Source organism: Pseudorasbora parva, chromosome 13 (genome assembly GCF_024679245.1).
Source record: "Pseudorasbora parva isolate DD20220531a chromosome 13, ASM2467924v1, whole genome shotgun sequence".
In the NCBI taxonomy this organism is placed as follows: Eukaryota; Metazoa; Chordata; class Actinopteri; order Cypriniformes; family Gobionidae; genus Pseudorasbora; species Pseudorasbora parva.
In genome coordinates this window covers 25,915,461-25,929,007 of record NC_090184.1, presented here as the reverse complement: position 1 = coordinate 25,929,007, position 13,547 = coordinate 25,915,461, and the positions used below count along the sequence as shown (strand labels likewise).

Below are 13,547 nucleotides of genomic sequence, written 5' to 3'. Positions count from 1 at the left end.
GACTCAAATATAATGTGTATTGAAGTCTCTACATTTGTTTTTTATAATGAAAGATACGATTGTCAAAGTACCGCCACAAGAGTTCGGAATGTTGTGCTCAAATTAAATGATCATGGCACATCTCAGAGGCGCAACAGGCCCTTGAGTCAATTTTACAGCTCGCTGAACTCTGTCCTCCTGTAGATGCACACTTGATGCCAATGCTATAGTTCAACAAGAGTTATGCAGACAGCTTGGACCAGCCAAAATGGCATATTCTTGCAGTGTCATGCGACAGGAGAGTAATGTAATTCATTAGAGCAGGATAACCTTCATGAGGGAGGCAGACCCACCCACATTCATACGCCGAGGTCAAAAACCACACTGTAGACATCTTTAGATGGAGTTGAAAGGTTAAACCGGTAACAACGAGACACCGGATTGCTGAATGAATGACGTTTCTATGACTTTCCTGTTCATAGAGCAAACTAAAGTCAGAAGGAAGCGCATGTTCAGTTTGGCTCAGCAGTAATGTGAGTACAGAATTTGTTTAATGCTCCTCAAGCGAGATAACATCGAATGTATTTTGTCCCGAGTTACAAATATCATATGTTTGCTTAAGGTGAAACATGCTGAGTGAATATGTTTAACGTGTTGCTTTTCTTATTATATTATATGTTACTTTTATGCAAATCTGATTGTCTTTAATTAAAGACAACGTCAAGTCAAGTCTTTTAACGTCAAGTCTTTGCTTATATAAAAAACACAAAAAAGATCACCTGGATCCAGTAAACAGAATTAACAAAAACTATTCATATTTGAATTTAGAATGATTACAATGTTTGTTTGTTTTTATAATTAACAAGCCACATTAATACAGCAATTCATATTTTATTGTTGATTGTCATAATGCCTGTTTATAATCATTTTATGGCTGTTGCACTTGTACTTTGTATTGCATGCAACGTGTTGTTGATACTTAGTTTGATGTTATATATATATATATATATATATATATATATATATATATATATATATATATATATATATATATATATATATAATTGTTTAAAAGTTTAGAATTAGTATGTTTTTTATTAAATTAAATTTATATTTTTATTAATCAAGAATGCATTAAAATTATCAAAAGTTACAGTAAGGCCCTTTACAGTGTTACATTTTTTTTAATTTCAAATAAATGTTCTTCTTTTAGACTTGTTCATCAAATAATGCTGAAATGTAAAAAGTATTATGGCTTTCACAAAGATATTATGCAGCACAACTCTTTTCAACATTGATAATAGTAGAAATGTTTCTTGAGTACCAAATCAGCATATTAGAATGATGTAATGATGTAATGTAATGATGCTGAAAATCCAGCTTTGCCATTAAAGGAATACATCATGACATTTTCACTTTTATTTTTATATATTTTTTACATTTAGCTAGGTTTCTGGCTTGTCTACCAGCTCAGAAAAGCTGGAAAAAAGCACGCAGCCAGTTTGTTATGGTCTGTCTGAGTCGTATTAGCATAGACCCGAGTTGCCCATGTACACTGTCCACCATTTTCTCTAGGCCGTAGCAGATGTTGTGAGTAGCGACAAAAATGTCTTGTAAGCAAGTTTTGTTGTTGGATGTAAGAGTGAACATAACAGTGTTCATGTACTCCTGACATCAGAGCCGCTGAAGACGCATTGGAGGGAATGTTTGAAGGGAATGAGCCCCAATATACCTAAATTTGTCTTCGCAAATAATTTTACACCAGACTTATTTGTGAATGAGAGTCACACAAAAAAAAAGAAAAAAAAAAGGTTTTGCTAAAACATTTGATCAAATAAAAAGTTACTCGATAAATCAGCACCAACTGTACTTGTTCAATAAAGATAACATAAGATAACATAATTTACAAATAATTAAACTAAACTATACCTGTGAAGCTATAATTATCACCATGCAGCATATATTCTGGTAGTTTCTGACATTTTTAGAACATGAAATTGTTCTGTTTTGTTGCTGGAGCACAACGGATATTGTAGTAGCTTTAAGCATTATATTCTTGAAGCTCCGCCCTCTGTGCACTAGCTCATTTGCATTTAAAGGGACTTACACACAAATGTAATGTTTTTGCTCACCCCTGCTATAAAAATGACTTTGGGGTATGTTGAGCTAGGACTTACCATACTCTGAGGACATTCCATCTTGTAAAAGGGGCATCCGATGTCCCCTTTAAAATATTGTATTTACTGTAGGTCTTGGTGAGCATAAAATACATATTACAAAATATCTTACTGACCCCAACATTTTGAACAGTTGAATATAGTCTAAATTCCCAGGGTCCTGCAATTATTCATCTGTCAGGGATGTCACATCTATTTCTCTTTTCTGTTTCTTTCTAAAGGTAATCTGGTGTTTTGGCAAAGGCAAGAAGAGAAGACATTAACACAGCCTAACTTAAGTGGTTACACAATATACAATACCGAACAGTAACAGTTGAAAGGAGTTGCTTGACATCTGATATTTCTTCAACTACCCATTTGCTCTCTGATAAAGACGTTCACTATGCCTCTGTACATCCATGCCTTGGCGTGTGCTTTCGGTCTGGGCTCCTGGGTGTCCATTAATGGCTTGTGGGTGGAACTTCCTCTGATAGTCAATGTTCTGCCAGAGGGTTGGGACTTGCCATCGTACCTCACAGTCATCATTCAGCTTGCCAACTTCGGGCCTTTGCTGGTGACCCTGGCGCACAAATTCTGTCCCGGAAGACTACGTGAAAATCTAGTAATCTATGCGGTCCTGTCCATCGGTGTTGTAGCCTGTGTCCTACTGGCTGTGTTTTGGAAGAACACCACCATGTTCCTCGGGCAACAGCGTAGCACAGCATTTTTCATCCTCACATTTTTTCTCGCTCTAGTCGATTGCACCTCATCTGTCACCTTCCTGCCATTCATGATGCAACTTCCAGCCAAATACATTACTACATACTTCATTGGAGAAGGTCTGAGCGGTCTGGTTCCTGGTCTGGTGGCGCTGGCGCAAGGGGTTGGAATGTCAAAATGCGTCAATGTGTCGCACGTGTCGGATAACTTCACAGACTACGAATCTCCAATCTTTGTTGTAGAGACACAGTACCTCCCTCCCAATTTCTCCACTGAGATCTTCTTCTCTTTCCTGGCCGTAATGACAACAGTAAGCCTGGGTGCTTTCCTTATATTAAACCGTCTACCTCGCACTTTTGAACTATCCACTGAAAATCTTGTCCCGGACACAGATGCTGTGGCAACAATCTGCAGTGGTTTGGAGGGCCCCGTGGACCCCAATCTAAAGACAAACAGTCAAGAGGAAAACCTTCCTAAACCACTGCACTCCAGCTATCAGCTGGCGTTCATCTATTTTATGGTAGTGTGGGTGAATGGTGCAACGAACGGACTGCTGCCCTCAGTGCAGACGTTCTCCTGTATGCCTTATGGAAATATGGCCTATCACCTGTCAGCCGCTCTGTCGGCGGTAGCTAATCCAGTGGCGTGCATCATTGCCATGTTTTTCCCCAAACGGTACATATATAAACACTTTGATCTAATCATATTCCATTACTATTTTATTGCTGATTTGCAAATATTTTGTGGGTAACACTTCAGAATAATGGTCATTAATGGTCACACAATGAAAACTTTTTAAAATGCTTTTAAACTTTTGAAAACGGGTTTCAAAGTGCAGGTTTTTAAAAACACATTCTCTGTGAACAAGAAAAACGTTAATATGAAAACGGTGAAGTCATGTGCATGCGTATTATTGCATTTAGTCTGTACTAAAGTCTATACTAAAGGCGTACATGTTTGGTGCAAATCTGCATGTCTAATGTATAATGCATGTCAATGGTAGCATTTTAGAGTATGAGAGCTATGAGTGAAAAAAATATACACACACATACTAATCCATATTAGACTCTGCAACTTGTGATGACACATTGATGTCTTAAGACATTAAACGATTGGTTTGTGCGAGAATCGAGGTAGAATTCACCTCCTTAAATTTACCTTTTGCCTCCTTGTAAGAGCGTACGACTCTCATTGCAGCGGACCCAGGTTCGAGTCCTGCTTGGAGCAGGCCTTTCGAACAAGAGGGGTTACATTGGTGCCATGACCCGGATGGGAGTGAGGTTTAAGGGGGCGAGTGTAACAGAGGCCAGCTAGTAGTCACTGTGCAAGTAAACCTCATTCCTCTGACCTCAAGAGATGCTCTAGTGACTGACGCTAGAGGTTGCAGCCTTTAGCCTACTTGTTAGAGCGTCTGACTCTCATGTCGGCGGACCTGGGTTCGAGTCCCGCTTGGAGCGGCCGGTTTGAACAGGAGGGGTTAAACGTAGAGATATGCGTGAGAGATCACTTCCGCCGCTTGTATCCATATGAGATACACCGTATCGTGTACATTTGAACTCACTCACCGGGAGTGATGGCTCGCTCAAGGCTGTTGTACATAAATTGCATTCCAGGTAAATACATTAAATAATATAAATATTATTTGGATTCTCGCACAAACCGATCGTTTCGTGTCTTAAGACATCAATGTATTGTCACGACTCACGAGCCGCAGGGTTTAATATGGATTTTATCATTTTGTTTTTGATTTTTTTTAACTCTCATAGCTCTCATACTCTAAACTGTTCCAATTGACATGCATTATACAACTGGCACACAGCAACGGTTGGAGTTAAAAATCTTCATTTGTGTTCTACTGGAGAAACAAAGTCACCTACATATTGGATGCCCTGGGGCTAAGCAGATAAACATAAAATGTTCTTTTTTGGATGAACTATCACTTTAAATAAAAGGCACAGCATCTGAGGTCTGCTGTTGATAACCACAAAAAATGACAAAAAATATGGAATAATACACTTATAATTGAAGACTTGAATCAAAAAAAATTATATATATTTTAAACATAAAAATATAAAAATCATTTTAAAATTATAAAATTTACAATTTTTTTGTATACTTTATTTTATATATACTTTTTATATTATTTTATATTATATAGGTCTATAAAATCTGTTTCATTTTTCATTAACAGTGAGTATATTATTCTCTTCCAGTTCATTAGTGTTTCTGGGCGTCCTGTGTCTTCTGGGAACTGTATTTGGAGGCTACAATATGGCCATGGCTGCCATGAGTCCCTGCCCATTACTCCAAGATACACCTCTAGGGGATGCTATTATAGTAAGCTACCTTTTAATTTTATCAGCCCATTTCTAGAGTATTCTGTTTAAATTAATCTATTGTGGATTCTCTTTAGAAAGAAATGTTAACAGATCATTGTAACTGGTTCCTCAGGCTACACATAAAACAAATGTAAAACAATCGTGGCTAATACAGGATAAATGAAGGAAACAATTTATTACCTCTCAAAAAATTTACATTCTGATTTCTAATGAAACCTAGTGAACATCACAAATGATTAGAGCTCCGTTTGATGAAACACCCAGGATAGAAAAATCCAGACCCATGTGCCCTAGTTTCAAAGTCAAGTGTTTGCGTCACTAGTAAGGCTGAGTTGTGTAATTCTGGGCTTATTAAACACTGGCTGAGGTGAGATATAGACTATTAGTGCTTTCTCAACACCTCAGCACACTTTGATAACTGACCACTTCGACTCTACTGTCACAGACATGAAAGGTTGTATATTAACAAACTTTTTTGTGTGTGTGTTTCAGGTTTTGTCATGGGTTTTCTTTACTGGTCTGCTGTCCTATGTGAAGGTGATGGTGGGTGTGATTCTGAGGGACCGGAGTCACAGCGCTCTCGTGTGGTGTGGAGCAGCAGTGCAGGCAGGATCTTTGTTGGGCTCTGTCACTATGTTTCCCCTGGTTAACATCTATCATCTCTTCCAGTCAGGGGACATTTGCAACATCAAATGCCCATTATAATAAGAGTTTAAAATTGAAGTTTTAAGACTAACAAGGGAATGAACTGCTTCCTCAACTCACTTTCACATCATGGCTGAGCTAATGATGATGACATAATGAACTAACATTTGGAATTTCCTTGTTCATCTCTTTTGTTTTCACATTAATTTAACATTTTCACATTTTTATATTATTGTGGATTATTATTTATAATGTTGCGAGTATTTGATATCTGGAAACATTCACAAGTGTTTCTGAATCATTTGTGGATTACTGGTATATGTTGTTTCAATATTATGGCCAAATATGATGATTGTGTTTATAATTTGTAATATAAATGCTGTATCAAGCTGGTTTTAGTTGAATCAGCTAAGTGCTCTATTAAGCCGGGTTTCCACCGCAGGAACTTTCCCCAGGAACTAGGGACTTTGGGGTGGTATACTCGTGTTTCGACTGCAGGGACCAGGGTCTAAATCATTTCCCCCTCAAAACATCCCTGTTTGCGAGGTAAAACTGTTTCAAAGTTCAACAACTTTCGGGATGGGACTTACTAAACGCTAAGCATGCTGATTGGTTAAGTTCAAGCAGCATTTTATTTAAACCTAAAAGTCTATTGCGGTGCGTGCAGTAAGAGTCGTTTGCAATTCGAATCAACAATGGAGTTTAAAAAATACGAACGATGGATTGACAACGAGGTTTAGGCTTTTTTAGTTTACATTCAGGAAATAAAATCCAGTCACTCACAGTCCTGCATCACAAGACTAAACTTCAGACCACGATGAAAACGCAGACAGCAACAGGTCTGGGGGGGAAAAGTTCCTGGGACAAATTGCTCCGGGTAATCTCGCGGAAACAGGTTTTAAATCAAACACCACACATAATAATTTTGACTAGTCCCACAATCTGTAAAAACAAAGTAAAGCGCTCACGATGGAAGTCTATAGACTCACGTGGGTGGATTGTTCTCTATGTAAACACTCCCTTTACGTTCCTTGAACATATCATGTCAAAGCTTCAAGGTTCAATGGCAGTACATGGGCATGGCAAGAGTTTTCTGATAACATTTTTATCTCAGTTTCATATGTAAATCTTAATTCTGTACTGTCAAAACTATGCATTTTAACATTTATAAATGCAATGTCTTGCCCCATAGACTACTACTGTAAGTGCGTTGCTGTGCACACTGCTTGAGGGATAAGTCAAAGTGAGTGATGAATAATTTAATGTGATAAATAGAACCTGAAACGTTTAAACAGCATGTTGTGACACCTGTCACCGCTAGATGGCGCTCATTTGCTGGATAGTTTGCTGACGCTACTGCTCTTTTGCAAGACAGCCTGAGGTTTCAGAGTAAACTTCTGTTACTGACAGTAGCCCAAAAAAATGTATTATTTTAAATGAATTAATAAATAAACCAAATACTAGTGATGTGTTCGATATTAACGCTTGATTCAGCAAAAAACATCTACAATGTCCGACGCTTTGTTAATCTGAGAATCACATGACTGCTTATCATAACTACAAAACATTTTTTATAACAATAAATAATGTCATTATGTATTAAGCCCAATGTTCATTTAACCATGAAATAACAGTTGAAGCCAGGACTGAAGCATGGTTAAAATAGACAGATCATTTAATTTAAAATAATTTGTGTGCTAATGGACAGACACTAATGAATCACTTCAACAGTGGCTTTTATAAAATAAAATAAAACTGTGAAACCGGCAGCTGTAATGGGCATGTCAGTTTGGTAGGTGTTATTCGTTTTGACCACCAGATGGCCAAACGATGTTGAAAAGCTTAGAATAATTAATCTATTAATGATAAAGTTGAGAGATAAGCCTTGGGTCTTTGCACTACCAAATGCTTGCCATTTAGTGGAAACTTTTATTTGATCCCGAGCAACGTGGAGAGACGTCTCCCCTGTAATAACCTGGCATTCAATGTCTTGCTCACAGGCACAAATTGTGAATATGATCTCAATAAATCCCCAGTTCTTGAGATTCACATTTTGGAATCAATCTGGCAACCTCTGAGCTAGCGGTCTAGATTTTGAATCAGACTTCAACCACCTACATTAATTTCTGAGTCAACCGACTGCCGTTTTATTAATGCCAATAAGGGTGCTGTACAATTTGTGCCAACCTAAAACTGTTTTTGTCACTGACAACATTTGATTTAACATCCTAAGAGACTAAAGACAAAATCCAACAATGAACACGCACGTACCCTTAGAAATCTACCAAAGCCTAACCTTTAGCTGCGGTTATACAGTTAAATCTCCTGCAATGCTCGGGTCCGGACAGGTGATCAAACTGTCAGAAGTGGTTAACTGATGAGGAGAGACAAAAAAAGAGCAGTATTATCAAACTTGTCCTGAGGGATTCAAAAGACAGACAAAGAGAGACATGGAGAGTAAAGGAGAGATTTGTGTCAGCTGCTGACCCTGATTCTTGGGCACTCAGGAATGCTTGACTGATCCTAACAGGGCGTAAAAAGCCTAAATGACCCCCTTCGCAAAGCCTGGGGGTCAGAGGTCAGGAGATCATGCATATGCCGCCTCCTCACTGTAGTCAGCATCTTGATCACCACAAAGAACCATCTGAGGATCATATGGGTCTGTCTGTGAGACAGTTTAAATACTGACAGTACAAAATAGTATCCAATGTAAATTAAATTTAAACTTCTATTAAAAAAAACTGCATTGTTTTTTTATCCGGTTCCTGTGACTATGAAGGAAACTGACTGTTCAAACACTCACTGACTCACTTCACTAGCTGACAACGGTCATAAACCACTTTCTGTGCTGGTTTATCCACTTAAGGGCCCAATTGTTCAGCTGTGAAAAATGGGTTAGAAATAGCCGAGTGCCAGGATAATTAGTTCAATTTCTTGGATCTATGTCTTTCTGTCTCTCTCGCTGTCCCTTTGTGCTACTATGGTATTGACATGCAAAGTGTTTGCTGAGAAGAGTGTATGATTCTCTGGCTGAGTGTCAGATGGTCTTTCACTCTCCCAGCTGGTCCAAGAGCGTGTAGCCACCTGGTTTCCTTCTTTTCGGTCACGTGAGACCTGTGGAGGGTTGAGGGCTCTTTAAAAATCACTGCTGCGAGTTCCATCTGCTCTGGACCAAACTTCAACAACATCAACATGCCCTTAAGTCTCCTAGCCGATCAGCCGAGACTCCGCTCGCCGAAACATGCTGCGTCTGAACAGAAAAGTGATACGCTGATGTTCTCCAGCTCAGTGAGTGAGAGAACATGGGATGGAAGGAGGGGAAGATGATGACAAGGCCTTCTGCGCCATGCTATTTTAGGCTTTCTTCATCACACACACACACACACACACACTGCTCTTGATGGGTTTTGTTATTTGTTGAATAAGAAGTAATTCATTGTAGTGAAAATGGGAGTATTGTTGGGAAGTAAAAAACAGTAATATGGAGAAATATTACAATTGTTCTACTTAAGTTTTCTATTTTTTTTAATTAACATTTTCAGCATCAATGTCATATGATCCTTCTAATATACAGTTCAAATATTAAGAAACGCTTAATATTTTTGCGAAAATTGTGATTGTGACAAACACTTATCCACATGATCAATTACTAAACTATAGTATACTAAATGACAGATGAATTTGCACCAAAATATATAGTTAATAATCAGAAAAAGTTGATCATCAGTTCAGACCTGCAATGTTTGGGTGGCGACCCATTAGTTGTGAAACACTAATTTAGACTGTCCTTTCAGTTCCTGTCAAAAGTGAATGTAATTGTGTAAAACTATACTTTCCCTGGCAGTCCAATCATTTGAGATTAAATGTTACAAAATCCATCATTATGAAACACTGGAATTGTAGCATGAGGACTTTTTAGTGCTTCTGCATCTTCCGCTGCAGCCGAATCAGCTGTTTGGTCTTCTGCGCTCAGCTGTTTAAGCGTCACAGTTGATGATATTTTAATAAACTGCGCTCTATGTCATTCACACTGTCTGGCAGATGTAAATGTTTCCTCCCCTTTATCGTACCGGAGGGGTTCAGCGAGGGTCAACTAAGACCCTTGGGAACCTTTAGTTGCTGAGGGTGTGTGTTGGGACATATGGGCACCGTTTAGGATGTGAAACACTGTGAGGAAGTGAGAGGCTGTTATAGTGACTTCATTATTGCTCACTTACGGTTGAATGTATCTGAAGTCTGTTGCGGTTAGTGAATTTTTGAGGTCCGTAAATCTTTGTTTGACGTGCATTGTTTGAGGATGCCCACAGCAGACTTCTCTGAGGGGTTTCAAGAGATAAAATAATATTGTCAATTCTCTGTTTATATTCCTCATCAGTAGCTTCATTCTGCCCCACGCGTCCCAATGGAGTATAAGATCTAAGAAATCCCCCTCCAGGATGCCTGAATGCTAATTAAAATTGTAAGTGGGTGTGGATGACCTTGATGACAGTCACATCTGGAGAATAGCGCATGAACACATTAATGCAACAGAACTTCAGTCAGTTAGCCATCATCTCTCATGCAAATGTGTTATGTGTGCCATTCTAGAGGTAAAATAAAAATTTTCTCAACAACAGATGGTTATGGGTGATACAGATACAAATCTTGATCTCTTTTGACCATATTTACCATATATTGTGATGTTTATATACTTAAGATGGCTTAAAAGGGAGGTTAACAGGGTCCATTCCTGTTTTGCAGCATATTTTGAACTCTGTATAAAAAAATCCTATAGTTCAATCTAAATAACACAATACATTGTGAAGTGAGACAAACTAACTAATCTGACAGAACATCTCAGGATTTATCATGTTCATTGCACGTGTTGTTGATGACGCAAAATGATTTCAAAAATAGAGTGAGATTCATAACGGCAGTGAAAAGAGAGACATTTTATTTTTACCATCACTCCTTTAGACGCTGTATTAGAAACACCCGCACAGCAGCGGTTAGTTGTTTTTTTGTAATTTGATGCAAAAGTAATATTATTCCAACTATTAGTGCTATAAATGTACATACAATCTTTTAATATCTAAAATACAAAAAGCTTTTCAGGGTTAACAATATTGATGACCGTTAACATGTGCCATCACAGTCCGTCCCTGCGTCCCAATTCGCATACTATCCATACTAAATAGTTCTTGAAAATAGATTTAGTATGTCCCAAATCGTAGTATGTTGAAAAGAGTATCCCAAAGATACCTGGCGGGTTTACTATTTCCGGTCAGAATTTGAAGTGCGGATCGATGGGCACTCTAACGGCTGATAGTGCCCACAACCCATTGCGAGTTGGACGAGGATTCGATTAGAACTACAAACGCTGATAAAAAGCGTTAAAAAATTACAAACATGACGGATGTGCAAGTCCAACGGTTAAAGGGTTAGTTCACCCAAAAATGAAATTGATGTCATTAACTCCTCACCTTGTTTATTTTCAAACATCAAATAAAGATTCAAAAGGTTATGAACGAAGGTCTTACGGGTGTGGAACGACATTAGGGTGAGGAGTTAATGACATAAATCTCCTTTTTGGGTGAACTAACCTTTTAAGTAGAGAGGTTTAGATAAAGGGGTTTGAGTGATCAACTATCAGTATTTAACCTGCCAAAAAGATATTTATTCAGCGTTGTCCTCATTATACTTTACCTGCAACAGCATTGTGAACTTTTGTAATGACTTGTTTGGCCATTAAATTTTAAATGTATCATTATATTTAAACTACAAACGCATGAGGAGAGTCTCTGCATTAAAGACCCACACATGGCAAATCAACGTGCAGCTACATTTCTCTCCGATACGGTAGGAAATGAAAGTGAATGTGGAGGTTTTAACTGTGACGAATCTGACGATGATTGACAGGGTAGTTAAACAGTGACGGAATGCTCGTAACTAAGCGACAGAGTCCGTTAAAGATGACGAAGGTAGTATGTTCCAAAGCTTGCATACTTTTCTACTACACACTCAAAAGTATGTACTTTTTCTTCACAAAAAGAGTACATACTTTTAGGACGTAGTATAAGTAAGTGAACTGGGACGCAGCATGTGAAAAGGGTCCATTATAAAAAGATTTTTTTTAAAGTAACAGAACACATGAAAATGAGGACACAGGAAAATCCTATTAAATGATTAACCATTAAATCATGGCACAAATGTTATCGAAACAGGTAAACCTCTTAAAAATGAGCAGAAATCAGATTTCTGAAGGATAATGTGACACTAAAGACTAAAGTAATGAGTAATAATTAAGAGTAATAATGATGCTTTGCCATCACATACATTATTTTATATTGTAATAACATATTACAATATTTCGTTTTTGACTGTATTCTGATTAAATGAATAAAGCCTTCTTCCAAACATCATACTTTTCAATGGCACAGTGATAGGCTATGAAAATTTTATGTGAAACAGTATATGAATGATCCAACTTTAAAGTCCCCTGTAGTCAACAATTGTATACCTTAAATCTCATCTTTGATCAACAAAATTACATATTTAAGTTTTTTTTTTTAAAATAAAATGTATTCATGCCTTAAAATAGCTTGAATCTAACTCTACACCCTTACTTAATTTAGTATGTGTAGAATATGCAAATGAGCCCCACCTCCACTCACTCACACCAGCACAGAGTCTCTTTATTTTCGAACATGAGAGAATAATAAAAATACAATAATGTTCAAACATTTTAAAAAGAAAAAGTAAACATGAAAAAATAGAAAAATAAAATAAAAACAGCATTTTTTTCACTTTCCAGTATAAACATGCTGCTATCTTACGTATGAAAAAACGTAGTGTTTGTACTACTGTAGTAAATGCTGCACAATGGCCAGTGGAAATACTGGTTTAATTCAGTCATATATGTTAAATATATAGTGTATATGAACAGAAGGGCAAGTAAACAACACACACACACACACACACACACACACACACACACACACACACACACACACGTAGTGTTTTCATGTTTTATGGGGACTTTCCATAGGCGTAACGGTTTTTATACCATACAAACCGTATTTTTTATCCCCCTACACTGCCCCTGGCCCTAAACCTACCCATCACAAGATAACCCCCCCCCCCCCAACACACACACACACACACACACACACACACACACACACACACACACACACACACACACACACACACACACACACACACACACACACACACCTGTAATGAACACTTGGCTGCAGTTTTCACTGATATTTTGCCAACTTGCTATTCCTCTGTTGTCCTCAATATGTCTCTGTCTTCCTCCATCTTTTCCCCCAACTCTTTAGTTCTCTCCTTCATCTCTTCCTCCATTTTTTCCTCTCATTCCATCTCATCCTGCTGATTTATGATTTTTACCCACGACTGGAAAGGACACTAGCAGCTTTCACATAATGAAAGGATGGAAAGAGTGTCCATTTGGACCAGAGCCAGCCGAACACTATGAGCTCATCACCATGGTAACCTTCAGAGAGATCCTCACCTTTCCCGAGTCACTTCTGCTGTTTTATGATGTTCATCTCTCTCATTCTCTCTTTGCTCTCTAAATCTGCACTGTCACAGCAGAAGTTAATCTGCACGAAATCAACAAACTACTATGAAAGCCCTGATCCCTGAACTATAACAAGTGACTGGAGTGGAAAACTTTATTTCTTCATTTCTGTGCCCCTTA

The 13,547-nt window shown here is 38.0% G+C and overlaps 1 protein-coding gene across 1 annotated transcript; it reads left to right on the top strand.

Moving 5' to 3' along the window:
* Positions 1-259: 259 nt before the first annotated feature.
* On the top strand, positions 260-9,217 carry slc52a3-1 (solute carrier family 52 member 3-1). The gene is made up of 4 exons (XM_067413625.1): positions 260-512; positions 2,378-3,530; positions 5,069-5,192; positions 5,687-9,217. Exons 2-4 carry the CDS (start codon positions 2,539-2,541, stop codon positions 5,897-5,899), a joined length of 1,329 nt encoding a protein of 442 aa, XP_067269726.1. The 5' UTR covers positions 260-512; positions 2,378-2,538; the 3' UTR covers positions 5,900-9,217.
* The last annotated feature ends 4,330 nt before the right edge of the window (positions 9,218-13,547 follow it).